The sequence below is a fragment of the Ambystoma mexicanum genome, chromosome 1q (assembly GCF_040938575.1).
Source record: "Ambystoma mexicanum isolate Mex_15411 chromosome 1q, UKY_AmexF1_1, whole genome shotgun sequence".
In the NCBI taxonomy this organism is placed as follows: Eukaryota; Metazoa; Chordata; class Amphibia; order Caudata; family Ambystomatidae; genus Ambystoma; species Ambystoma mexicanum.
The window spans coordinates 983,651,843-983,679,484 of NC_090922.1; the positions used below are offsets into that span (position 1 = coordinate 983,651,843).

General features: G+C 42.4%; 1 protein-coding gene across 1 annotated transcript in view; it reads left to right on the forward strand.

Annotated features, from left to right (window-relative positions):
* LOC138559733 (vitellogenin-like) overlaps window positions 1-27,642 on the forward strand; it is a 1,213,840-nt gene that overhangs the window by 947,874 nt on the left and 238,324 nt on the right. Inside the window, exons 28-29 of the mRNA XM_069642739.1 lie at window positions 16,932-17,074; window positions 17,171-17,309. Of these exons, the coding sequence (XP_069498840.1) occupies window positions 16,932-17,074; window positions 17,171-17,309 (282 nt within the window). The remainder of the gene's footprint in view (window positions 1-16,931; window positions 17,075-17,170; window positions 17,310-27,642) is intronic.

Consider the following 27,642-nt stretch of genomic DNA (forward strand, 5'->3'; position numbering starts at 1 on the left):
TTAGTTTCCACAACCGTGCTCAATGTAGTGATTGCATAAACGGCTGTGGATGTACCATCCGGAAGTTTAAAGCAGGAGCCGTCACAAAACAGCTCTCCTTGCGGATTATCCAAAGGAGCATCTTTCAAATCAATTCTACCCTTTGTTTCTTGTTCGGTCGTATACAAATAATCATGTGACTCTTCATCACCGCAAGTAGTATCTTGCGGAAAAGGTAGGAGTTCAGCCGGATTAAGGACACAACACCTCTTAATTTGAATGTGAGGAGCAAACAAGATCAATTCATATCTTGTCAACCGTGCAGAAGTGAGGTGTTGCGTTTGAGTTCGGTTCAATAGAACATCTACAGAGTGAGGCACCATCAGGGTTAGATCATGGTTTAGGACCATTCCCTCACTCTGTTTTACAGACACGGCAGCAGCGACAGCGCGCAAACATCTTGGCAAAGCGCATGCTACAGGATCAAGGGCGGAAGAATAGTAACCGCACGGCTTATTCTTCCCTCCATGTTCCTGCGTTAATACAGCCAACGCACATCCATCATATTCATGCACAAACAGCACAAAGGCCTTTTCATAGTTTGGTGTGCCCAAAACTGGTGCAGAGCATAATGCCGTCTTAAGCAAGTCAAACGACTGCTGGTGTACCGCGTTCCATGGCAATGGCGAAGAAATGCCCTTCTTTGTCAAAGCCACCATCGGTTTGATCACTAGTGAGAAATTCGGGATCCACAACCTACAATAAGAAGCCATACCTAACAAAGCCCTAACTTCCTTCTGTGTATTTGGGACTGACATGCCAGAAATGTGTTTTATTCTTTCAGGTGTCAATCTCCTTCCCTCCTTTGACAGGAGATAGCCTAAATAAGCGACCTCCTGACAACAATATTGACATTTTTTAAGCAAAGCTTTGTGACCATGCTTAGCTAGATGAATAAGTAATAACACAGTGCCCTTCTTACAGGCCCTCTCAGAGTCAGCAGCTAGAAGCAAATCGTCAACGTACTGAAGCAAAGTACAGGTAGAGGACAATTCAAGGGTATCAAGTTGTTCTTTCAAAGCCCTACTATAAATACTAGGACTCTCTGTGTACCCTTGAGGTGCACGAGTAAATGTAAACAAGCGTCCCCCTAAGGTGAACGCGAACAAATATCTACTATCCTTGTGTGTAGGAATACTAAAGAATGCATTCTTTAAGTCCACAACACTAAAGTAAGTAACTGTAGCTGGAATCATGGTTAGGATTGTCATTACATCAGGCACACTTGGAAATTGTGGTGCCACAACTTTATTAAGAGCACGTAAATCAATTATAAAACGGAATGGAATTACATTATCGCCTTTCTTGTACACGTGTAAAATCGGACTATTACACAAACTTCCTGAAATTTCTTCAATCACACCGCGATGCACAAAATCAGAAACAATACATTTCAAAGCGCGCTCGCCCTCAACCGAAATCTTACACTGGGGAATGCGTGGCAGCTCAATTCCAGGTTTCAAAACTATCTTAACAGGCTCAATTTGTAAAACACTGACATCATTGTCGTCGAGAGCCCACAAGCTCTCTGGTACATCAATGAATTCTGGAGGCAAAGGTCTAGTCAAAAATTGTGAGGCAGAAAATTGCTGTGGTGAAATCGTCAAGCGCACTCCATCAGAAGAACAGTAAATCACTGCATTTAATTCTTTTAACAAATTCAACCCCAGCAAGTTCTCTCCGCAATCCGAAGTCAACAGAAATGGACACTGGTCCGTAAAGGGACCCGAAGAAATAGGTACCAGCATAGAAACCGGACAAACAACTGGTGTACCGGAAAACCCTACAGAAACATTGGTTTGCCCTGACAGTGGAATGTTTGGAACCCACGAATGATCAATGGAACACTTCTGTGCTCCAGTGTTTATCAAAAACTGATGTTTCCTATTTCCCACCACCATTTCAACGTAGGGACCTTTCTGATTGATGGGAATAGGTGTAGGTTCCAAACCCTGCTTTGAGCAATCCTAACGAAACAGAATATCATCAAAAGGAAGCTCTTCAGATAAATATGCAGCGGAAGGATGATCAAATATATTCCTAGTGTCCGCATTCGGAGTCTGATTGTCCTGCGAAAAAGGTTGCTGAGGGTCCTGTCTAAACTGACCTCTACCAGGGCCTCCTACGCCCGGGCGACCTCTGAATCGCCTACCCATATTGCCAAATGTATTATTCGACCTGTGTTGAAGGACGGGGCATTGTGCTCGCCAATGACCCTCTCGACGACAATAAGCACACTGGTTAATATTCAGAGGACCCAAGGGCACATTCCCCTGAGGGACATACTGACCTCTAACCTGAGAACTACGCCCTCTGGGACCCCTAACAATTTGCTGCAATAGCACTTTAGTTTTTAAATCGCCTTTCCGTTTTTCAATCCTATCTTTTTCATTATTGACACGGTTCTCATAGTACTGAGCCATGTGCAGTACTTCTGATTGTGATTTCACCTGCCAAGCGCTCTCAGAAGACATAATCTGTGACTGGATGTCAGGCAGTAATCCACGTACAAATTTGTCCACAAATAATCTTTTCCCAGACTCTGTGCCTACGTCTTGTCCACTGAAATCCGAAAATACCTGTTCGAACCGATTAAAGAACTTGGTAGCACCTTCAGACTTTCCTTGGACACAGGCCGTAAGCTTGTCCCAAATAATTCTCTTTTCGGGAATTATGGTTTTTAATTTAGCAATGATTCTATCAGGCAGAGTTAATATCACCTGTTGCGGTCTTTCGCCAGCTGCCCTTTCCCCATCGAGTCTGGTTATATTCGCCCATGTATTTCCCGACCCGGGTACATCGTCAATAGGTCTAACTTGTTTCCATAAATCTACGGGCAGGAGTACAGGAAACAACAAATCAATGTCACCTAAGGTGACTGCAAAACGGATTCCATCGTTGGATTTTGCCTAATATCGGGGATAGATTGCCTAATAGTATTCACTTCCTGTCTTGAGAACGGGACGTGAACAAACTGTGATACATAATGTGCAGGAATGTTCACAGCGACTATATTATTTACAGCATCGGCCGCAACCTCAACCTTCGGGACAAATGTCGGAGGAACCTCTCTCATAGGCAACTGAGAAATAGGTGACTCCGAACGCTTACTAAGCAACAGAGCCAAGTCGAGCGCTAAAGCAGTCGAAGAAGTGTCAAGTGAAAAAAAAAGCTCTCTTATAAATGCTCAATAACTCTGTGGGACAACTAATCTTCCTTTTTACACATTCATCCTGCAGGTATTCTACCATTACCTGAAACACTTTCCTCTGCATTTCTAATGTATATTGACTACATGTGTCATATACCTCAGCTGGAGTTATCGTTATGTCTGAAATCCATCTAAATGCGTCTTTCTTACAAATTCGCATTTCCTCCGATATCGGTTTATGACACGTAAGGAACCGTTTCTGTACATACATATTCTCCTCTTCATCATCCTCATTCTGTAACTTTTCTAACTCCTTTCTATATCCAAATAACCTCTCGACATGCTCATTTACCTTCTCCACAGTGTCTCTAGAAAGTGCTAGAGTATTTAGATCCCTTAACCCTTGCGGAACATCCGCATTATTTAATCTTCCCCACATTATACACAACTGAATCCCTAAACCTTCAATAAAAAACATTTTTCTCAGGAAAATTATCCGTATTACAAAGTGTGGCAAAAACGCTAGCTTGATCATTCTTCTCCATACAATGCTTAGCCCATGCAATTAACTCACGTTTCTTCTCTGGCGGTACAGTATTGCGAGTGACAACTTTTGTTCCTGTACCTCGATCGATTACAAGCAGCTCAGGACCACTTGGAAGAGAGGGAGCAGGCAAATTTGATGGAGGTACTATAACTGGTGCGATAAAAAGAGGCGGAGGAGCAGGTGGAGGGACAAAAACCGGAGGAATAGGAACAACAGGTTGAGCAGGAAGAGCGGGAATAACAGCAGGAAGAGGTACAGCAGTGGGAAGAGGAACACACGGAGATGGCGCAGAGGCACCAGGCCTTCATTCATTTAATATTTTGCCAATAAACTCATCAGAAATATGAAGATTTTTAGAAGGATAGATTTTCTGAATTCCAAGTGAGAAAGCCCTATCCATATTTTTTAGTCGCCTCAGACTGTTTGTTTTGATCATATAACAATGCTTTTTCAGCGTTCGTTTTATGTTGACGTGCATGTTTCTCTCTACCTTTAAGTTGTTGCAACGCTTCTTTCTTCCAATTCTGCAAAACATCAAATGCTGCAGGTCTAGCCTTTTTCTTTAACAAGACTGAATCCAAATATTCAATACGAGGGATCTCAAACTACCATTGATTGGCCACTGAAGTTCGGAGGCATGTCTGGTTTGTCTGTGCCAAATATCATTAAATACTATACTTCCAATGCCATACTTACAGTACATAGTACATGCTGGCGACCCCTCCTGTGGTGCGAGACGGCTAAATTCCAAAGATTGTCTATCACTGCGGAATAATGCCCTAAAGCAGGTAGACAATTTCCCAGGCATATCTCAAATTCTTGGTGTTACCTGGTCAATAATTGTGTCTGCAGATACAATGCGACAAAATTCAAATTGTCAGGGTTAAATTAAGAATCGGGTCACGACTCACCTGACCAAACATAAGGAGGACCGATCGGTACTTCTAAGAATCTTACCTAACTAATCTTAGCTCGTGTATGGTGATTTCGGCAAATCTGCCCGCCTCGATAAGTGGATCCAAGGATCGGGTCGTGCAGCGCTGTTGAGGTGTCGCATCTCATTCAGGGGGCCCCTTATGTCACACAGTCCGATCCCGGTCCGATAGCGTGCGTCAACCTTCAACAATCCGGCATCAATCTTGAGGGTCCCTATTCGGGCGCCAACTGTGAATACAGAAAAAGAATATCAAGGCTGAGTACCCCAAAGGAAATACACCGAACATGGGTTACAAAGGAACATACAAAGTACTTTATTTTATACTGAATCCAGTTACAAAAACAGAGCAAAATCAGATAGCTATCGGCCCTCAGTACAACACAACGAACTCCAGCGTGGTTCAGTGTGTTCAGTGAGAGACGCTGTACATTAGAATGCATTCGCTTTTTATACATTTAGTGGGTGCGATGTCCAGCCCCACTTCGGGTTAATATTCCTTTTAATACATAACGGATCTAGGGTTCGTGCCAAGTCTCAAATAACCACATATAACTGGTCTGTCTTTAATACATGTATCAACAAGCGTATGCAATAACTGTGTATTCTAAAGTTTTCCATGCAGGCTTTCTTAAACATTAATGCAATGTAGTTAAACAGATGTTCTTGTTCAGTATTTGAAATACATTGTCTCAACTTGTGCTCGTGGATTAGTTTTCATTGTACGAGTAATCCTTCTACACATAGGTCAACGAAGGACAAGGTCTCAGTTCATGACCTCAACAAGTGGCCTGCAGGCAAATTACATATTAGCTATGTAGAGAGGTCAAGACGGCCATGTTGCATTCTGGAATGACATCGTCCACCATTTTAGCTCACAGGGTGACTTTTACACAATGAATCTTAAATTGGCGGTTTGACCTAAAATGGCGGCTTACATGGATTTAAGGTCAGGACCTTGCAACACAGATTTCTTCCGCAAGCGACTTTCGAGCAGCTTGGCGTAGGCCAATATTAAATATATTTATTACAATAGGAGGAACAATATACTTTCTATTTCGCAATACCAATGTGCAGCTAATTCACAGTGCCCTAAACATCCATGCACTCAAGTAATCTAAGAAGGGCCTGCAGCCTCAAGTCCCATGCAGTGTTTGGTTGATGTACACTGGAGAACAGTTGTGCCAGTCAAGTGTGTGGAGATTTTTTGCAACAGCAACATGAAACCAACAACACTTGGAGAAACCTAAGAGATCTTTCAAGAGCCGGACTTCCACATTCAGATGCCAGACTCTGGGGATTTGAATGGCACCTAAACACCCTTCCCTCATGCATATGAGGATATATTTCCTCACATCCTTTCCCTCTGTACATACAGGAAGTGGGGCATCAGCAGTGTGTTACTAGCCATTGCTTGTCTCATCTGTGACATTTATTTCTTAAATTCCTGATGGCACCTTTGTTGTTCTGTTCTCTTCTGTACGGTTTTGCTGCCTACTCAGCCTGTGTGAAACATCTCCTGAACTCACGCAGACTATCCACCTCCCCATTATCTGTCTCCTTCCCCAGACATGTCCTGTCCCTTAGTGGCATCACCATCATCATCATTACCTACTAACCCAGCAGCCATGTCATTTACATCTGGGTCTGCCAGACCTCTCAGGCTTACAACTCTGCCCAGCCTATCAGTGGAGTCAAGGAAAGCACTGTTGGCACCACCCCCATACCTCAGGGTTGTCCTGAATGCCCCACTCGAAGAAGCAAAATTGTGCACACTCCTCTGCTGCCCTTACTGCCGCAGCCTCCATCAACGTTGAAATCCCACTGTCCAGTCCCAAGTCATCACTGGATTCTGGGATGCAGCTGGCCAATACTACATTGACAAATGTTATTTCTCTAGTTTTACTTGCCTGATCCTCAGTTAAAGTCACAACTTCCTATTGGCACACCATGGGCATTTGTTCAAGGGAACAAGTATATGTGTCTTCCAAATCTGTATGGTTGAAAGAGAAGGGAAGATTTGTTGGGGCTCCCACAATGGTTAAGTTACTGTCAAATATAACACACGTGTAGATCACCAGATAAAAGTCAATGGGCCTCATTACAACCCTGGCGTTGGACCATGGTGCTATTAGCACCATGGTCCATGCCGGATTCCGCCATGGTGGATGGCGGATTTACCGCCCCATTCCAAGGTTGGCGTGGCGGTAAATCCCCATTCACCATGGCCCCTTACACATTCCCATTTTTGGCCCATAGGGCTCAATGGGAATGGGGAAGGCGCTAATTACGGCACCGTAAATTACGGTGCCGTAATTAGCACCAAGGGCCCTTAGCGGGTTGGACTTTAACGCCTGCAAAAAGCAGGTGTTAAAGTTTGAATCGGGCTTTAAGGGTTTAACGGCGCCGCAGCCTTTTACGGCGCCATTAACCCCTTAATGCTAGGGTTGTAATGAGGCCCAATGGCATTAAAGCAGCTCTCAGACAGTATTTATCTTCCCTAAAGGATGTTATTTTTTTGTATTTTATGTTATGTTACACTACATATGTTACATTATGTTATATATAGAGAGTTTTATCTAGGGTTGAGATATCATGGCTCTGCAGAAATTATGATTTAGGAATTAATTTCAGACGGTTCCTGAATGTAACCACAGAAGCCACATGACATGACCCTCCCACCTGGGACAAATGCTTGAATATTGAGCAAGGAGGAATCGCATGGAAAAGGTTGCAATGATTAGGAGGAATGGTGGAATAAGAAGAGCCGCTGGGAAGGATTGGGGTAGTTAGAGATAAACTCTGTGAATGCAGGCAGGTCTTTATAATGTTGGATGCCACACCTTGGGGTAAAGTGAGAGGGAGAAGACTGCTACTCCCAGATAGAAATGTTACAGAAAGAACTGATTGCATTGTGTGTGAATTAAATCTTGGCCTGTATCTGACAAAGCAGCAAACAGGGATAATTAATGGTTGTGGAGCATGGATACTATGGTGGAGGAGGCTGTGAGCAAATTGTGCCCCATGGAAAAAGTGTGACAATATAAAGAAGTTGGTGTTTCCAACCCATCAATGGTATACAAGTTCCAGACAGAGGATGGGAGAAGAATTGGCATTGGGCATTATGTGACTTTCGAGCAAAAAGGGACTATTTCTTTTTACATGGTTGTTTTGTTAGATTGCACATTGAAATGTAGATAAAGGGACGTCATGTACATGATCACCACAGGGAAAGTGATCACATTGTTGGATAAAGTGCTTACAAGGAAGGGATTCATTTGAACATTGTGATGGACAACTGAATTTAAATTATGCTTGAAGCAGATGAAAGAAATCTTAGAAGATTTGTTTACTGGGCATCATAAGACTGTATTGTGTCACCCAGCAGCCAATGGGTTGGTTGAATGAGCAAATAATATCACCATGTGGTGTGCACAGTTGGCATTTACAAGTGGGATGAATTGGAGAGCATGCTCAGTAAATCCTTTTATGCACACAGGTGTAATCCACATACATGGTTGGGTTGGATCCCTTTAACCTGATGGGAGACAGGAAGCCAATTTTATAACCATGTGGATGTTTTTGGATGAGCCAGGACAAGCCAAAATGGAGACAGTCATCTAGAAAGTGAAGGAAAAGGAAATGTCATTAGGACAAATGGCAGGATGACAGGTTGTGCAGGTCGGGGGTTGGGGAAAATGTCAGTGAAAGATCTCAGGCATGTGGGTAAAGATCTTCCTCACCACCATCCTGTCATGAAAGTAGTAGTATGGATCGGACACAGCACTGTTGTCTTGGAGGATGGGAGAAGGTGGCATGAGAGCAGTGTGGTGAAGGTTCAGATGGTAATCAGTGTTAGTTAATCTGGCCATTGTAGTCAAGAGTCGATGGAATCAAGAGTGAGGCTGCTCCTCATTTGGCCAATTCTGGCCAATTCTGGCAAGGAGCCCCTCTGAGGGTGTATCAGCCAATCAGGGTACTCCAAACTCTGGCTTACAATCCAAGCCTGGGTTTGGATCAACCTGCATGCCCAAGCAGCCGCCGACCATCTTCCCTTCCATCCGTGCTGCTTCATCTCATTTCCTGACTCCTCCCAATCCTCCTAGGCCATCGCTTGCCTGAGTGCCTGCGGTCCTGACACCTCCAGGGCACCCATCTATAAGATGTTTTAAGGTGACATCTAATTTTGGGGAATTTTCCAGCCACCCCAAATCAGGCATGCACCATTTTCTTTTATTGAATAAAGTTATTTTAAGGAAAATGGGAACCCCCAATTTAACAATATTGATTCCCTACAGACTCCCTCACTTCTTGGGACAAGAAACACACAGGGTTGCAAAGAGTCTATTTATTAATAAAAATGTAAATACATTAATCAATTTATATATAAACAAATGATATATTGTGACCCCATGGAGAATAATCAATAAACTAGTCCACCACAATGCTACCTTTTGTAACACACACGTCACCATATCTATTTTTGGTTCATCCTGAGCGGGCATCAACCAACTGTTTAAAAGAATGAAAATACAGGACAAAGCTTTTATTATCTAAAAACAAAATTAAATCAGAACATCCCTGCCTATCTAAGTCTTTCTACTTCTTTGGAATTCACTTAAACACCTCCTTCCTGCCCTATACATATGTGAGCATCTAAAACAGCAATCCAGAAATTCCATTGGAAAGACAAGCTACTTAACACTCCCACATGTAAATTGCTTACAAAAAGAAAAATGCCTGTTTAACGTGTATGTTTGCTAGATTCCCTTTAACTGTGCTTCTAAAGCATTAGCATGTAAAAGTGTACAATTCTCATTTTTAATGGACCACTTTAAAGTGGGAAAATGGGTAGTAGTTTATAGCCCTTTACCCTTTGCCTTGAATGGCTCAGCACCATTAACAGAACTATGCTTGGTGACGTGGCCAGGAAATTATTTCAATTACTTTATTTTTCTAGGTATTTACACAGTGAGATATCCTTTGGACTCCATGACTACTTCTTCTGTGCTTGATCATTACCCAGAGAAGGTGGCAGAGGATTTCACATTATACACACCATAGGACATATCCTATCAAATGTATACATCCAGAAGCATATACGCCTCTAAAATATTTATTAATTTCTCAGGATGTACAGTCATTGTGTGTACCCCTATCGCCTCAGTACCTTCACAAATAAGAGGGAATGGCATTTCATCTATTCCTCTTTAGAGTATTGCTCCCATTAGAATCAGATGCCCTTAATAATATAGTTACACAGTCTCACAGATCAGGTGGACACCTTCTTATTTATTTATTTATTTTATTTTTAATGTGATACAGTTTTTTAAAAACAAAAACTTTACACATAAATCAACAAAATAATTTTTAAATTATTAAACAGCAATTTTTAAACAGCAATTCATCATTTAAAAGAAGAAAAAAAACGTTTAAAATCATGTTCATATTCATTCTTATTAGAAATTTCATAGGTTATAGCCTGAAGTTAACTTTCGTACAGTTTCATGTGATTGCATATAAAGGCTCGTTTATTATTTATTAATGCTGAGAGAGTTAGCTAGCCTTCAAGTTTCAAGTATTCCCTTAACTGTATACCATACTCTATATAAGGCCAAATGTAGGCTAGGATTCAAGGTGTTAATACATGCTATCCAGAAGTCTTTGGACTTAATATGGTCAAGATTGTGTACATATCTGCTATAATGTTTTATGTAAGTTAAACCCAAACTAGGGCATAGTGTGAGAACGTGTCTTGCAGTTTCAAGTAAGTCTTTATTCTTATATACCCTGCAAAAACGCTCTGTTTTAGAAATGGCCCGTTCAGGGCCCAACACCGCTAGGACTGGTAGATGGTTGATACGTAGGAGTAATAAGAAGCGTCTTAAATTAGCCGAGGGGCAAAGGTTGAGATATCCTTGTGCTCTTCTGAAGGTATATAAAACATGAGTTATAAATCCGTAGCTGTGAAGACTCGCAAGATGGCTAAAATTGTCTTGCCAGTCCCAAATTTTAAGTCGTTCTGCCATTTGGGACTTTAGATTTATAAAATTGTCTTCCCAGTGAGGGATCCATTCTATCGTCTTAAATAGAGCATTCATTTCTCTCGCAAAACGGGCCTGCTTATTCCTATCAATTTCTTCTCTCACGGTTATCAAAAGGGGATTAATCGGGTTAGTATACAGCTTAATATAGACCTCCGCTCTTTTCTTCAAGACCAGAGCTTTTAGAGAGGGTAAACCTAGCTCTAATCTTAGTATCGCCATTGGTATTCCCGGTGGCAATCCCAGCAGCTTTCGCCAAAAACGTCCTTCCAGTTTCTGTAGCCAATCCAAATTAAGGTTAACTAGGGCTTCCAGTCCATAGATTACCGTGGGTATCAGGCACTGGACGTAAAGTTGGCGGGCTGCCCACATGGAATATCCACTCTTCTTACGAGAGAACTGATATATCATAGAGGTAAGTTGCGCTGCTTTTGTTTTGCGGGCTTGTACACATGATTGGGAATTTCCCTTAGAGTCGAATTCAACTCCCAGGTATTTATAGCTATGGGTATATTGAATTTCCTGACCTCTTATAGTCATTCTGGGGCGGCTCACTTTGCCATGACTATATAGGATCAACTCTGTTTTCGTGTGATTAATTGTGAGTTCATTCTCCTCCGCATACTCCCAAAGTCGCTCAGCCGAGCGTAGGATGCCACTAAATGTGTGGTCAAAAATAACCACATCATCTGCGTACGCCAGGATTAAGCAGTGTTGAGAGCCAACTTTGGGAGGGCAGTTACTCACCTCTCTGATACATTCTGGAATATCGGAAACAAACAAATTGTATAACATGGGTGCGGTAACACAGCCTTGTTTCACCCCTCTTGTTTGCTCTATCACCCTAGTTGTAGATCCACTTCCGTCAAGCCTCAGCTGGACTGTGGTGTTATGATGTAAGAGTTGCAGATAATGGAGCAAGCCTTCAGGGCACGCCAGGCCCCTAAGCTTCCTCCATAACTTCTCTCTATTAACCATGTCAAACGCTGCCTTAAAATCTATATATAAGGCATACAGTGGCGGATTATTGGGGAGTAGGGCTTTATCTCTAAGGCTATTCATGATGAAAAGATTGTGAGCGGTAGAGTAACCAAATCTGAATCCGCTTTGAAAGCGGTCCAGAATCCCTTCCGTTTCAGTCCAAGATTGTAATTTCTGTAACAGTAAGGAGGCAAATAATTTACCAGAGCAATCTAACATAGATAGCAGACGGTAATTGGCAGGATCAGATCTATTGCCTTTCTTAAAAATTGGCACTAAAATTGCTCTTTGCCAGGTCTCAGGTATTATTCCCTCTTTTAAGACTTGGTCTGGTTACATTCTCCCCCCTAGAGGAACAGGTTGGTATTAGTCAGCGAGATGGGTTCTGTCTGATTTATTTTCCATTAAAGAAGGCCTGGATTTTAAGTCCAGGTAGGCCTCTCTCGCAGTGTACTGTTAATAATCGAAAATGGGTCCTAAAGGGAAGACATATATTCCATTTGCCTTTCTGTTGTTGCCAATTCTCCTTTCTCTCCTTTCAGGCTGTCAGTCAGTCCTTCCCAGCCAGTGACTGACCAAGTGAGTTTCCAGAATCTATGGGTTCGGACATTTATAAATCTGAAACCACTACCTTTGGCAGCATTTCCTTGGATCAAACGCCCCCCTCTGTGCCTGTTTGGGGAGGCCAGAAAAATAACTCTGATTCCAGGCCCAAAGCTGGATTCATTCTGGATTGTACAGTTATTGTGTTTACCCCATTGCTTTTACATTTGCACAAAACAGGGAAACATTATAACATTTCTTTGCAATCAAACCCCATGTTAACATTTTACATTCCTGAGTATCTTCAGGTTTTATAAATGCTGTTTCTTAATCCTGTAAGGAAATAAACAGAATAATGCAGTCCTAAATTCGATTTGTACTGTCCTGTGAAAGGCTGTGCATTTCACCAAAGATTGGACTGTCCTCCCTTTAATAAATGTTTGCTGGATACTTTCTGTTGACTGAACATGTGTTCCTTGTCAGCTACTTTGGACAAGTATTCTGGTTGTAAATGGGCTGCTGCTATCACACATTTCCTCACACATGTCTTTTTCAGATGCTATGCTCACAGGCTGATTTTTAAATGTAAATATTTGCTTTGCATCCTTTTCAATTGAATAGATTCTACTACACCTCACAGCATGCCAGTTATGGCCGCCATAGAAATGGAAGCTCAGCTCTGCACAAAGCCCTGCCTTCCATTTCCATGGTGGCCATATTAGGTGAAGAAATCTTTGTGAAAAACAATGGGTTGTGCGCTCGCTGTGACCCATTGGTTCACACAAATATATTGCTCTTCAAACCCCACAGGTTAGGTTTGGGGTGTTAATACCAATAAGAACATATTCAGGAGGCTGAGGCTTGTGGTAATGTCACTGTAGCACACCCAAAGGGCTATTCTATTTCTTGGCTGTTCTATTTCTTGTACGTGTTACTAGTGTTCCACTAAGCCCTAGAAGCTTGGGGCCTCTGTAGGAATAAGTTGTAGGAATAAAGGTGATCTCTGACATTTTTTGAGGAGTTCATCATAATTGATTCACAATAGCATGTCAAAATGCTGTAATCACCATATTTCTTAGAACCAAGTCCCATCGTTGCAGAGTGCTTCTTAGTGTCCACTATTTGGTTCTTTCCTCAATTATTATAGGCAAAGCTTTCATGATTTTCAGAGTGTTGGCAGAGATTATATTTGCTTCTTAGACTCTAAGTGTGTGTTGCCTCAGTCAGGTCCATGTATTGCATTGAATGAGTATCTGGTCTCTTAAGTGTGGTTCATGACAGTTGGAAGGTCTTAGACACTTTGCCACAGTTAGTAAAAGTGTCTGTGAACATTTCTGTTTTGAAGGCTTTCCAGAACTTACTTGACTTTTTAGGATCTCTGGTAGATTGTTGCATAGTTCAAGTCTCATTGGAACTTCTTATCAAGGAGTGATTGATTCCATTTAATTTACACAGGGGAACAATGTTCCTGGATACTGTGAGGGGCTATTCATATTCAATTATTTAATGTTTTAAACAATGCCATTCATTTGGTGATTCAGAACTGTTTCTGAAAAAAGAACGCACTTAAGTATATGCTGCAGAGGAAATAGAAGCATTGGCAAGGACAAAAGGTTTTGGTTTTTCCATAGTTAATATTTGGATGGGCAGGACAACTCCCTGTCCCTATACCTGGGGCTGGGTGGGCTTCCTAGGTCTCTGAGGGCATGCCTTTGGAAAGTAGTGAGGGTTCTCTGGCCAGCAGCATTGATCTTGTCCTTGTTGATCCTTAAGCTTCTGGGTGGGATTGCTTTCACATGGCCAGAGAATTGCATTTAAAGATCATAGGTTGCTGCAAGAAGGTGGCAGCAGAGCAGTATAGTTTGACTGTAGCTTTACTCCCACCTTTCGGGCAGTGCTCTGTTCAAACAAGTCCTGTAATTTGGGGAGGTTAGTGTTCAGAAACAATGCCATGTGTACATGTATTGCAGTGTTATTCATCCTTTCATGCCAAATTCCTACAGCTTGTATCTGATTTACTGTACTACTAAGTGTACTACTAAGTGGCATTATTACCAAATGTCAAGCTATTAAACTTGCTGATCTTGGAAACTGAGTTAGCACTGATAGTACGTTGCATACTGATGTGAAGTAAGCACTTACTTGGCAGAGTTAATGTTCTAGCCAGCTATATGTTGAGAGCATTCCACAGTTTATGGCATTATGGAGAATGGATTAAAATAATGTTTTGCAAAATGATCTCAATATCAACACAGTAAAAGGGCTAATAGTTTCTTTCTGCTCACTTATTGTAATGGATTGCTTTCATTCAGAACCTCGCCTTAGAGTAAGCCTGGGTAGCACTATTTGGCCGCAATCAAAATGACGTAGTATTGTGCATGTGTGAGGAATCACTTCTATTCATTATCCATGGCTTTGGCAAAATGTTTCAAGTGGTTTACATTTGTGGTCAGGCTTTTTAGGCAGAGGCAGTATGGTGCCAGAGAATGTGAGGGAAAAGGCTCTAGCTGCAGAATGGGGAATTAAGAGAATTTAGTTAAGGGACTGGTAGAACATTCCTTGTTATGGGACAGGGAGCACATTGAAACAGGATAAGACATCTTTTTTATCAATACTACTGACTCTGCTAGATTCCAGTAACTATCTTTTAGGATATAAACGCATGTGACATTTCGTGTCAGTGTGAGGATAGAATTACCACATAGTTGTTTGTACGCTACTATCCAGTGGTCAAAAGAGACGGTGCCATCTTTCAATCACCAAAACAATTACTAGTTGCAAAGAAAAAGTCTTATATTTCTTAGTATAATCAAAACTGGAAGGGTTTGAATTAATCATATCAATTGACATCGCTCTGGTCAACTCTCAAGGCCATTGTGTTTCAGTCTAGCAAGCCATTGCAGAAGGGAAAGGACAGTATGCAAATCAGGGTTGGTCCCACCTCAAAAGAGGCAGTTCAGCCTAAACTAATAGGTCACTTCCCTATGGTGTGGGACAAAATGCTGCCAGTTGTCTGCACTGCCAAATTCTGAGTTTTGAGGTAAATTGTAGGATTCACCTCCAGGGAAAGCTGGGGATGGATCCTGCTCTTTTCCCCCACGAATCATAGCTGAGCTAGGTAGCAGGAGCAGGAAGATGGGAGGGGGGCTGGGGGTCCACAGGGAGAGAATTGTGGTTGAGTTGTGAGAGACATGGTCCTATGTAAGCCCCAGTTACATCACATTACACAGAGATGTTAATTATTGCTTGTTTGTGGCAGGCATCATGTAATATGAGACTCTGTTACGTCATATTACACAGAGATATTATTTATTTATAAAGCCCAAAGCAAACTAGGAAGCAATGGAGCAATGTACAAAGGGTCTGCACCCAGTGGGTTGCAAGCATAGGTTTCTGGGGTAGGAGAGGAGCTGAGATGGGTAGGGGGGACTTCAGAAGGGGAGAATAGTGTTACACAAAACACAGTTACCTTATGTTACAGAGATACTAAGTATTGCTTGTTTGAAGCAGACATTGTGCTATACAAGATCCAGTTACATCATATCCCAAAGAGATATCAATTATTGTTTTATTCTGGCAGACATTGTGCTATACAACACTCAGTTGTATTATATCACCCTGAGATCTGAATTATCGTTTGTTTGTGGCAGACATCGTTTTATGCAAGACCTAGTAGCATTATATCACACAGAGACATTAATTATTATTTGATTGCGAAATAATGTAGATATTTAATATTCAGTGTCCAATCTGATTTGATATATAAAGAGAATAATCCACGTTGAAAAATGATTAAATGCGCAGCTCAATGCATAAGCGAGGAAGAGAGTGTCAAAGTCAAGCCTTAAAGCGAAGACTTGATGCACACAGCTTTGGGTAACCACATGCTGCAAGTGTGGGGTACATTCTCCAGACCCTGCCATTGCCAACATTCTATTCATGAACGAACATTCTAACCTTTGTTCTATATTTAATTAAACATCCTAATGCCGTAAGACTTAGTGACTGAAGCTCTACACGTATTCAAACATGTCACAGATAATACACAGACCTTATTTTAAGCCATCAGAAATCTCATATCGACGCAATATACTTTTCCCCAAAAAGTAGTTATTCACCCTCCCTGCCTATTCTGCACCACTCAATGTTTCAGATAGGGGAGAATTAGGGTTCAGTGGAGCGATTAGCTGCTCATTGGACACTAGTCAAAGAGGCTGGTGCACAGGGGGTACCCATGCATCCCTCGTAGTGTTGGTGGCCCCAGTAAATCAGGAAGTCACACATTCACACAAGGCCTGTTTATGTCTTTTTTTGGCTGTAGCAGCAGGGTAGCTTATTTTGTAGGATGCATCGGTACACAGGTGAACTAAACATTATACTGCTTTAAGGTAAAGGAGTAACATTTGAATTCAACATGTATTGGAATGTCCTGCTGGTACATACAAACTAAAAGTGAAATACACAGTATGAAGTACATTTGCTGTGGACGCGTTGTGTTCGGTTCATTAATGGCCGCCATTATCCCTTGGTGCCTAATGAATAGTATGTACAAATATGCAGCAAGAAAGGCTGCATTTAAAAAGTCTTGTAAACGATCTTGTTGAACAGAAAACATATTTTGGTATAATGATGGGTCGCTATATTTACGTTTTGATGCCAAAACCCACATGCATGCTTCTTTCAAACCTTTAGGCAATGCTCAGATGGGGTCAGGAGTGTCAGGACTATAAGATAGACGCCAGAGCTTCCACAGGGCTCCTTTCTGGGAACTCAGCGGTGCAGCTGCAGATCAAGTGGGAACACGTTCCATCGTGGATGAAGAGAGCTGCTCACAGGTGCGCTACGCTACGCATTATGCCCGGATAACAATGTGGCCACTGGCTTAATGGCGCCAGTTAACACTGCAATCACACGGCTCTTTCTTCCCTTAGAGTCATGGAATTTGTCCCAGGTATCGCTTTGATGTTGGGATTTTCTGAAAAAGAGAAGAAAAGTCCATCTCACCAGCTGGTACTGAGGGTGGCGGCGCCCTCTTCACGAACAATCGATGTCATCGTTCAAGCCCCGCGGGTAGGTTTATTCCTGTCAATTTTATTTCATGAGGCAGCTCATTGTGTTTCAAATGTAAAGTTACTATATTTCAAATGGGCAGTTGTAATATTCCAATGTAGGTTAACCTGCAGAGGAATGAAGTTCTTTATTAAGATGTTATTCTAGTTATATGAAAGCATGGACAGAAGAATTGACACCCTAACATAACCTTGCTCAGAATGGAAGCCTCATAGCTCGCCTCCCTTTCGCAGTGTGGCAGGGTTTCCTTAATCTTCAGTTGCTCCCTCCTCGCCTTATTCTCATGAAGGGGCAACACCTCTTCAGAGCATTCATCTGAAACAGATTTGATTCAGATACATTTGATTTGTTCCCCTTCATGGCTCTGCATCACATTTTCGAGTCGATCCATCACCCACCATGGTAGGTGTAAAAATCCCTTATAAGGAACATATTTTATATTGTGACGTGTTGCTCCCTGTAGATGGTTCATGCTGCTTTCACGTCGTCATCACCAAATACTCTTGGCTTTTGACTACTGATATCCCTAAACTATCCCAAACACTTGCGGCCAGGAAACCCTACATTGAAGGCCTGGCAAAGCGTGCTTTGAAACCGATTTTAGCCTAACCCATGAGAACATGCTCAGCCGCTCCATCGTAGGGTTGTTCGTTCGTACCCTACCTGCTCATCGGATGCCTAAGGCTGTACCTCGTCGGATGTGGTATACCTCTGAAAGATGAGGCCAATGCGTTGTGAGGGAGGATCCCTTGACACAAAAAGATGCCCACTCTGGCACCCCCACCTTCACATCTCTTGGACGTGCCCTGATACGGCTAGAAGAGCACTTGCTATTTCTTTAATAAGTGATATAGACATACTCGGCATTTCATCAGAAATTCGAATTTCAATTGAAATGTCCATGTTGGCTAAAAGCACTTAAAAAAACCTATGAAATATGTTTTTTACATAAACACAATTTAGATTAATGTATGTGCATTAAACATAAGTGTTGAATAAAGAGGTAGGGGCTATGAGCCAGGTCGCTGGACAAGTTAGAGTGTCTCGAGACTATTCACAGGTCTGTATTCATTGCATTGATGAAAAGCATAACCTTTCTCGGCTCACTTTGTCTGTCCTCTCAAAAGTCCTTCTTACCTTTTGACCCGCAAAATATGTTCCTCTGGCTTTGCAACTATAATTTCCAGACAGCATAGCAAATATTGCATTATAATAACCATTATCCCACAGCTAGAATATTTTCGAGTTATATTTTAAGAAAGTTTATCGTCAAAGACATTTATTTAGGACAAAGTAATTATCTATGAGGGAGGGTCTAGCAGCTGACAGGAGCCGGATCACGTGACCCTGCTATCAAAGCATCCGTTACTAAAAACACTTGGAAAATACCCCCCCACTTTTTTCAAGATTCCCACCACTTTTTTCACAGGGCACCTTGATATGCTAATTTCGGGTGACGCCATATTCAATTGGTATGTTAATGTGTCCCCCCCACTCTTTTTTTTAGGACTTTACCTCTGACCGTAGGAGACATTTCATGTACATTTCTCTTCTTTTAACCTTACATAATCTGTTAATAATTATTTCCCCTTGTCTCAAAACCAGAAAGTTAAACCCAAAAATGATAAACATCACAAGTCAAGGTATAGCAGTGAATTAACTTTATATGTTACATTGAAGCAGAGGTGTAAACAGTGGAAAGGGGCTCAGTGCAGGGCTGAAACTTACACTTTTCATATACAGAATTCCACACAATGGCCGAAAATGTCACTGTACTATAAATTACTCGTTGTTTGTGGATGACTAAGCTGTGACCTTACACTGGCCTACTAAGAAGAGATAAATTATGAAAGTCTATAAAACGTTAATATTGTCCAAAAATACATTCATGTTATCCAGGTTTCGAAACATGCAAGAATGTACTCACTGCAACAGAATCCACGTAAATGTGGAAATTGTCTGAAATTGATCACCACCCTTTGGTGAATGTAAACACTGAACAAGACCCAAGCTACGATGTGCCACTGAAAAAAGGTCTTTTTTTGGATACTGTTCGTGACTTCAGAGCATAGGTTTATTGCACGGTCTGGAGCAGTAAAGGTGACACATGCAGTCTGATAAGTGTGCAGCCTCACTGGCAGATGACTGGTACCTCAACCACTGACCTAGTTTCAGGCACAAATGCTGGTCGTAAAACGTCACCTTTCTTTTGTTCTCCCAGGATATTGCTTTAGACTTCCCTTTTGGAAGGCCTTCCTCTTCTGCAGTGACTCATGGGCACCACATGAAGAAGGAAACCCAATCCCATGACTTGGACTCACCATATCGATTGCTCAGAAGATTGTCATCAGTTGATATGATATGACATGGCATTTATAACGCACCTATACACAAGTCGTTCAAGGTGTGACGAGGCAAGGGAGGGGAACAAGGGGAGGACGGACAACTATCTTACTAGACCAGGTGTCATTCAGATCAGAAAAGTGCGTGGGAGGGGGTGGAGACAGTGCAGTACATGGGAATAGATAAACAAAAGTAAGTGACGACCAGCAAGTGGCAAGTGCATGGGTAAGTGCAGAAATCAGGTGTTAAGAGCTGTTAGGAGGACTGTAGGGATACAGAAACAGTCCCAAAGTGCAGGGGTTGCCAGGCGGGCAGTGCAGGTGTGTGGCACTGGCGGGGGAGGGACCTGGGCCCAAGATTAGAGGGTGTCCAGGTAGCCAGTGCAGTTCCGGTTACAGCCAGTAGGTCAGGCGAGGAGAGGAGAAAAAGCAGAAGCAAAGAGAACGGTTTTGAGGTGCTTCCGGAACAGGAGATGGTTCTCCTCAAGTTTAAGGGAGGCAGGGAGGCTGTTCCAGAGTGAGGCAGCAGCCAACAAAAGAGATCTACCACCAACTTGTTGCTTGGAGAAGCGACTGACCCTGAGGGAGTTGGAGGCGGATGTGCGAAGAGCTTGAGAAGGAAGATATTTAGGAAGTGAGAGTTGAAGGTATTGAGGCCCCAGGCCTCGGAAGTCCTTGTGGATGATGCAGAGGGTTTTGAACTTAATCCTCGCAGCCACTGGGAGCCAGTGCAGAGATTCCAGTCCTGGAGAGATACGATCCCTGCGCGTGAGGCCAAGGACAAGTCTCGCAGTGCTGTTCTGGATAAGTTGCAGAGGGCGGAGAGTAGAAGCAGGCAGATTTTGAAAGAGGCTGTTACAATAGTCCAGCCTAGAGAGAACCAGAGCTCTGGAGACAGTGAGTTTCTCGGGGAAGGAGAGGAAGGGAAGAATACCTCTGAGGAGGTGCAGCTGGTAGTGTGACTTCTTAGAGACGTCAGAGATGTGAGGAGAGAAGGAGAGTGTGGAGTCGAAGATGACCCCGGGGTTTTTAGACTTGCAGGTGGGAGCAGGAAGAAGACCAAGAGAGGCCGGCTAGAAAGCTACAGGAAAGGAGGAAAGGGGTGTGCCGATGAGGAGAATCTCAGTCTTACCGGTATTAAGGCAGAGGTCGTTGGAGGCACACCACTCCTGGATAGCAGACAGACTGTCAGAGATGAGGGAAGGAGAGGAGGAGGCCGAGAGTAGCCTGAAAATGAGCTCGGTGTCATCCGCATAACACTGAAAGTTGGGGCAGAGAGTGGCGATGCGGTGGACGAGGAGTGCCAGGTATTGGTTGAACAGCCAGGGAGAGAGGGTAGACCCCTTGGGGACACCACAGGTAGAGAAAAAGATAGCGGAGAGGAAGGACCCAAGTTGGACCTGGCAGGGTCAGTCAGAGAGGAAAGAAGTCAGCCACGCCAGAGCCTGACCAGTGATACCCAGGTTATCACAGAGACGGTTGAGCAGGATGGCATGGTTGACAGTGTCAAAGGCAGAGGAGCGATCAGCAGGATGAGGATGCAAGGGGTGTTAGAGTCAAGGTTGGAGAGCAGGTATTCAGTTGCAAATGCACTTTTCACACAATGTCAAATACAATGAAGCTAAGTTCTTTTCATACAGTTTCCTCAAATAAACTGAGGATAGCTATCAGGGTGCATTCAAAGATAACTGTGTATTGCTACCCGCTAAGGAAAAGTCTCATGAATGAAGTAGGGAATGTAAAAAAAACGTTGCCAACACCTTTTGGTTTTCCCCTCTTCAAGAACGCAATTAGATCCCTATTACATGGGTTTCACCCTCCGTTCGGTTCATCATGCATCACCAGTTCTTCTTACCAAAAGCGTCAGCTTGTGCACTTGACTTAGGTGACTAACTCCCTGCCGGGCTTCTTACCCATTTAAAGTCCAAGAAGAGTTTGAGATTGTTTCGGCCTCAAGACTTCTAATCATTTGCATTCCTGAAAAAACTGGGGTTTCCAAGCGCCAGCTATCCTGATGGGGAAAATCAATATATGTCGTTGGGTGAAAATCCCAATTCATTGGGAAGGGACATTTTAAGGAAGCAAACACACAATCTGTAATTCAACTCAATGTAACTCAGTTGCTTAATACACAGCCCTAAAGAGGTTTGGGGGGAGTAAGGGAATCTATTATGAAGGAACCAAAAATTAAATAGAATGCCCAATTTCAGGAAGCGTTTAAAAGCTATGGATTTTCAGCTGCGCATTGCTTGGACATTCCACATCAACATTGGAATGTTGTGACCACCTGTTCTCACCAATGGTACTACGCTGGTAACATAGCTCACCACATTAAGCACTGACTTTGGAGACCTGTGTGCAAGTTGTAGTTACAGGGTCCAATCTCAGATGGGCTAACTCATCCTTTCATCCTTATAGGTATCAATATATTGGACAACATTACATTGGGTAATAATAGCACCAATAATTATGGTACTTAGAAGAGAGAGTGATCTGGAAAAGGTTTTATGATGAGTTTATGGTTCTTTAGTATTGTACATGCAATGGATGGGGCTCACAGAATACGTCCAACTAATTGAACCAACTCAGGAAGATGTCAAAGGTTGCTGGTTTCTTAACAGTTATCTAAAACAGGGAGGTTACAACAGACATCAACGGACATTCACTCAGTTCTCGACAAAATTCACATAAAAACATCCTTATGCAATCCCTTTATGGTGGTATTGATCATCTACAGGAGTTCCCATGTTGTGATCTACAACCACTTGGCATTGGCCATCGTTTGGATCCCAGGCATGAAGATAGTCGTGAAGATTGAAGCAGTCTTGCTGAACAACCCGTGCTCATGAGGAATGGCATCAAATGCTTCTATTGATTTGGCTGAGAATGAATTTTCTCTCTTGGTCCAATTGAGAAACTCAAGCAATCTTCTCTTTCTCAAATGGGCATCTGCTTTGGAAATTCTCCAATGTTCAGGTCGCTCTGAGGCATCACAAAAGCTGGGACATGAATAATCTCCAAGGAGCACGTTCCTCCCCAATCCTTGGGCAGCTTCATGTAGGCTCTAAACCCACAAGCCCAATATTGATCCATTAGGATGGCTGTTCCTGCGCCCATCCTGGAAACAGCAACTATAGTTTTGCAGTCCTTGTTTTCTCCCACATGCTTCTTTCCATATACATTTGGAAGCACAATGTTGCATTAGCCAACGGGATCACAGTCATGGGACCTGATTCATCTTCTACCCATGTCAGTAGTTTGGCATACTTAGCCCATGACTTCATACACCCACCATTTACTCTCTGTACCTCTTGTACATACACTGGCTTCAGTAGATGAGGTGCACAGGACATCAGCCCTTCTTAGATTTCACTTGTCTATAGACCAAGACTTGAGTTTGCTCCCAACATCCAGGCAATCAGGCTATTTTTGTCACATCAGGGCAATTCATTCTCTTCATCTCTTCAATGACCACCTCATCTTGTCCTGTTGCAGGATACACAGGCATCTTGTTCTTCCATCCGGATTCCTTTTCCATCTGTGTGGTCTTAATGTAGTCATCCTGGTATCGAAACAACCATTTAGACCTCTATCGTAAAGTGGCCCAACTTCCTCGAAATTGTCCTCTGGTCATGCATGGTGCGATATGGCTAAGGCACCGAGCGTTTTTGTTCTGAAACTTCTCTGGCAATGAAAGTTTGCACTGTATTTATGGCATAGGATATGAGAGAGCAGACGTAGCAACTCTTCTTAGATGTTCTTTCTCCTCCCTTTCTCGTGTGCTGATACCACATGTTATTCCCCAAATGTGCTGCATTATCTAAATAGGTATTTATCCCCTCACTATCTTCCTTTGCATTTCTCCTGTGTCTCCCAAAAGTTGTGTAATACTGGTGAAGCAAATCAAAAGTATATCTCATAGGGGGGAGTGCCATAGGGACATCTCCCTCAGCAAAAGTACCAACATGATAGAGAGTGCGAAAGATGAGGAAGAGAAAGACAAAGAGAACAATCATGCAGGCATATATTATGCATAAGAACATTGGCATCCATTTCTCATGCCATTTTACAACTCATTGCACTTGATCTTCCCCTTGAACCGTGCCACTTTCCTCTTTAAAAAATTCTAATACAATCATCAAAATTCTTTTATACTTGTGACTGCAAAATCTGCTTGATGATGGCAATAAGAAGCTGCCTTATCACTGACCCATTTTTCAGGATCCTGCAAGAAAGTGCGAACATCAATGTTTCTTCTCACAAGAGCAGGGTAAGCCTGAAGTATAAACACAAAGACAGCAAGCAAATATCAATGAATGTCACTGTCGATAAGCACCATATGATTAATTGCTTAGAGCAAGTATTCTGCATGAAATGAATTTGGATACTGATCTCATTTCCAATTTCTAATCAAGAACTGATGTTTAGGCATGACACTGACACTTCAATGTGCATTTATAAAGTTCATTTTTGGCCTACTGAAATGTGCTGCACGTTTTTTCACTCACTGATAAATTATCTATAAGGAATGTCCATTTGAATTTCACTCCAAAATAAATCTGAATTATCCACTGGTAGTTTCTTTATCGTCCTTCTTCATCATCGATCGAGCCTGCACATGCTGAAATTCTTCTTGTCTTGCTTCTGGATTGGCAATGGTGGAGGGTGGTTCTCCCCTTTGCAGGCCTTTATATCCACTAAGTGAAGCCAAGCACGTCTCCCTTGGGCTTTCACAGCTGAAGGAGTTATATTCTCAATGCAAAAGGGACCATTAAAACTGTGGGATGTTTTTACCCATGCATCCAAGCCCTACAATAAAACTGTGCAGTACTGGCATGGAAAACATCATGATGGCCAGATCTCCCCAGAGAGTGCACAGGGAAAACATGAAGAATAGGCTGCCACACATTTTTGCCTATGTTGTGATCACAGGAGGGCACTGCCTAACCACTATTGGGCTACATGCACAGTATCCTGAAACCATTGGGAATGGCAATGCTGATTGCCAAAAGCAACCCAGAACTGTGGGGAATTAATTTTCTTAATTCCAAAAATGGTTGCATTACCAGTACTCACCACTATCAGAAAGCCGGCGTTTCAAAACCACCAGACTTTTGTGTAAAACTGAACAAATGAAACAAAACCAGACCAAGGAAAGACTTGCTAAGAGGTGGATGCAATGTAAAACTATATTCTGAAATGACTTGAAGGAAGTAATTATTTAATGTATATGTAAAAATTGTAAGTGATTTAAACTGGGAACAAAAAGTGACATTTAGCTGAAACCTGGCTTAATGAAACTGGATTCTGCCTGACAACTACCCCCGACAGGAGTTGAAACCTGCTCAGCCACTCTTCCCCTTGCCAAAGGAGTTGTCACCTCTCTGATTAGATTAGGGGTGGAGCAGCTGGGGACTACAGGGAGTTGAACAAAGGCCTGTCCTGGACTCAGGCAAATGTTATATTGGGGGCGTCGTAAAATAGCTTCCTCTTGGGAGAAACTGGGGGGCAGCTGTGCCTCTGTGAACAAGCTGGCTTGGGGGAAGTGGATAAACCAGTTATTCCACCCTGTGATGGGGAAGCCACACCCCTTTTTGACCAGGGCATAATTTTAAAAAGATAGATAACTCATAGTGCGGACTTGTCAGAATTATATAAGTAATATCATTATTTTTGTGATTTTTCTGTGCACATTTTAAGAGGTGTTAGGACCCTGGGGTATGTTCCTGGGGATAGTAGCGGAAAAAAGGTTGTCACTCCAAAGGTATGCATGTTAAAAATCTGACACTTTATCATCTGTAACCCATATCCCTGGTGCACATTTGTGTAAAATCTGGAAAGGTTTAGAGGTCGTTATCTGGATGAAAAGGGGAGAATTCTGTCAACTGGACCTATAATATTAGAAAAATGGTACATAGATAAATATGTATTTGGGTCAGAAATAGATTTGTGTGCAATCTGACAAGGGGAGGTTCCTCTGACATAAAACCTACAGCATCACTCTGACTCACATTTCCTTCCCCCAATCAAGGGAGAGAGGAGGAATTGGCCAATAATAAGTGAGAGGGGCAGGTTTAGTTATGACCAACGCACACACCCACTTTCCAAAACACATAAAAAGAGACTGCTGGGACAGGTAGAGACATTCAATTCCATTGCTGCGGAGCATGCTGACCGACGACTTCACATCCAGAGATCCAGACTTCAAATCCATCAATCTCCAGAACCTGTAGCAGAAATTAACTCCAGAATTTGTAGCAGAGAGGCCTGAATCCACCAGCTGAATCATCTTCAGCAGGCCTCAAAACCAACCATACTATTCAACAGCCGGGCGAGCTGTCTGAATTCTTTTGCCAAGAACAATTGCCAGAGACCAGACCAGAGAACCAGAGACCCAGACCGCTGTGAGCAGAACCGGTGCCTGATTGACCCACCGTATCCAGAGAGGCTAGACCAGAAGAGCAGAGCTGACCCAGACGCTGTGAGCAGAACCGCCCAGTCCAGTCCAGTTGAACAGATCCGTGACGAGGCCCATTCATTTCAAAATTAGGAGTGAGTATCCGCCAGAACTGTGCAGAACCCAATCTCTTAGTTAAAATAATCTAATCCAAACTATTTTAACCTAAGTAGAACTGCCTCCTAGAAATCGTGTCATCTGTCATTTTTAAAGCTGCACAACTGTCACCTGTCAATTCTGCAGCTGCAAGCTGTCACCAGTCATTTTGAGTTTTACTTTCAATCCGAAAATCTACCTTTATTAAATCGTCCGTATCTCTTGAACCGTTTGGGCTAGGAGCGGAATTTAACTTTCATCTGAAAGCTTAGAATCTAGGCTTTCCAACAAGCCTAGAACCGACTTCCCACTCCATATACTTTTACCGCAATCACGATTCACGCACTCGCGAAATTTACTGCGATTTTGGCTCAATTTCTCCACTTGTCAAAATAGCAGCTCCATTCTTTCTTTTGTTAAAATCCGTTTGCAACTTGGTAATAACTCATAGAGCATTGCTAAAGTGAGCCTGAACTAATACCAACACTCATCTCCCACTCACCCTGAATCTCTAGAGGGAATTAAAATCAGTTGGCACATTTTCCCATCACATTTAAAAGCATTTTGGGCCTGTGTTTCAAACTCCTACCTGTTTCCTCTAAGCTTGCTGGGGGGGAACTGAATTTCGTATTGCATTTGATTGCATTCCTGAGAACTGTGTGCTCCTCTTTCCATCTCCTTCCATTTCTTACATTGCATAGGGGAGGGGGGTGAATTGCCAGAGAAAAAGTGATTATCTTATCTTTTGCTAAAATCATATCAAGTATTTCTGTACTGCATTTTATTCCTCATTGCTTTTCCCTTGAAACCATAAAAGTATTTTTGCTACTTTATCCATCCTATACTAACTCCTCATTGATTGTAAAGAAGTGTGCTAGTGCCAGATTACCCATTGTTGATCAACATCATATGTCTAAGTGTACTATCAGATATTAATATATTATAAAAGTGTGATTTATATATATTGTTTAATTTTTCAAATAAACCTTTTAATTTGCAAAACAAACCTACTTCTTGGCTCAGTGGGGTCAGGGGGATTCTAAGAGGGGGGTGTTATACAAGGGTTGTCATCCAGAGTACTGAACTGGATATAAAAATACATCAATAAGGGTTTTCCTCAGCATCCCATACTAGGCATTGACTTAGCTGTAGTGTTGATTGAATATCGCTTACAAAAGTGGGGGCTCGTCCGGGATATTCTGGGTTAGATTTACCACTTGTGCAGATTAATACAGTGTGCCAACTGACCAGATACACATATCCGGTTAGATCACCACGCTGTTTTACACTGTGAAAGCATCCCTCAAAGGAACGCTCTAAGGAAACGGTCTGTTTTGCAAAATAAAATACAAACTTCTGTAAGTCAGGAAGGAACTCAAATTCCAGAATGACGACCTTGGTAGATATGAAAATAGCCAGAGAGCACTTCTTACATAAG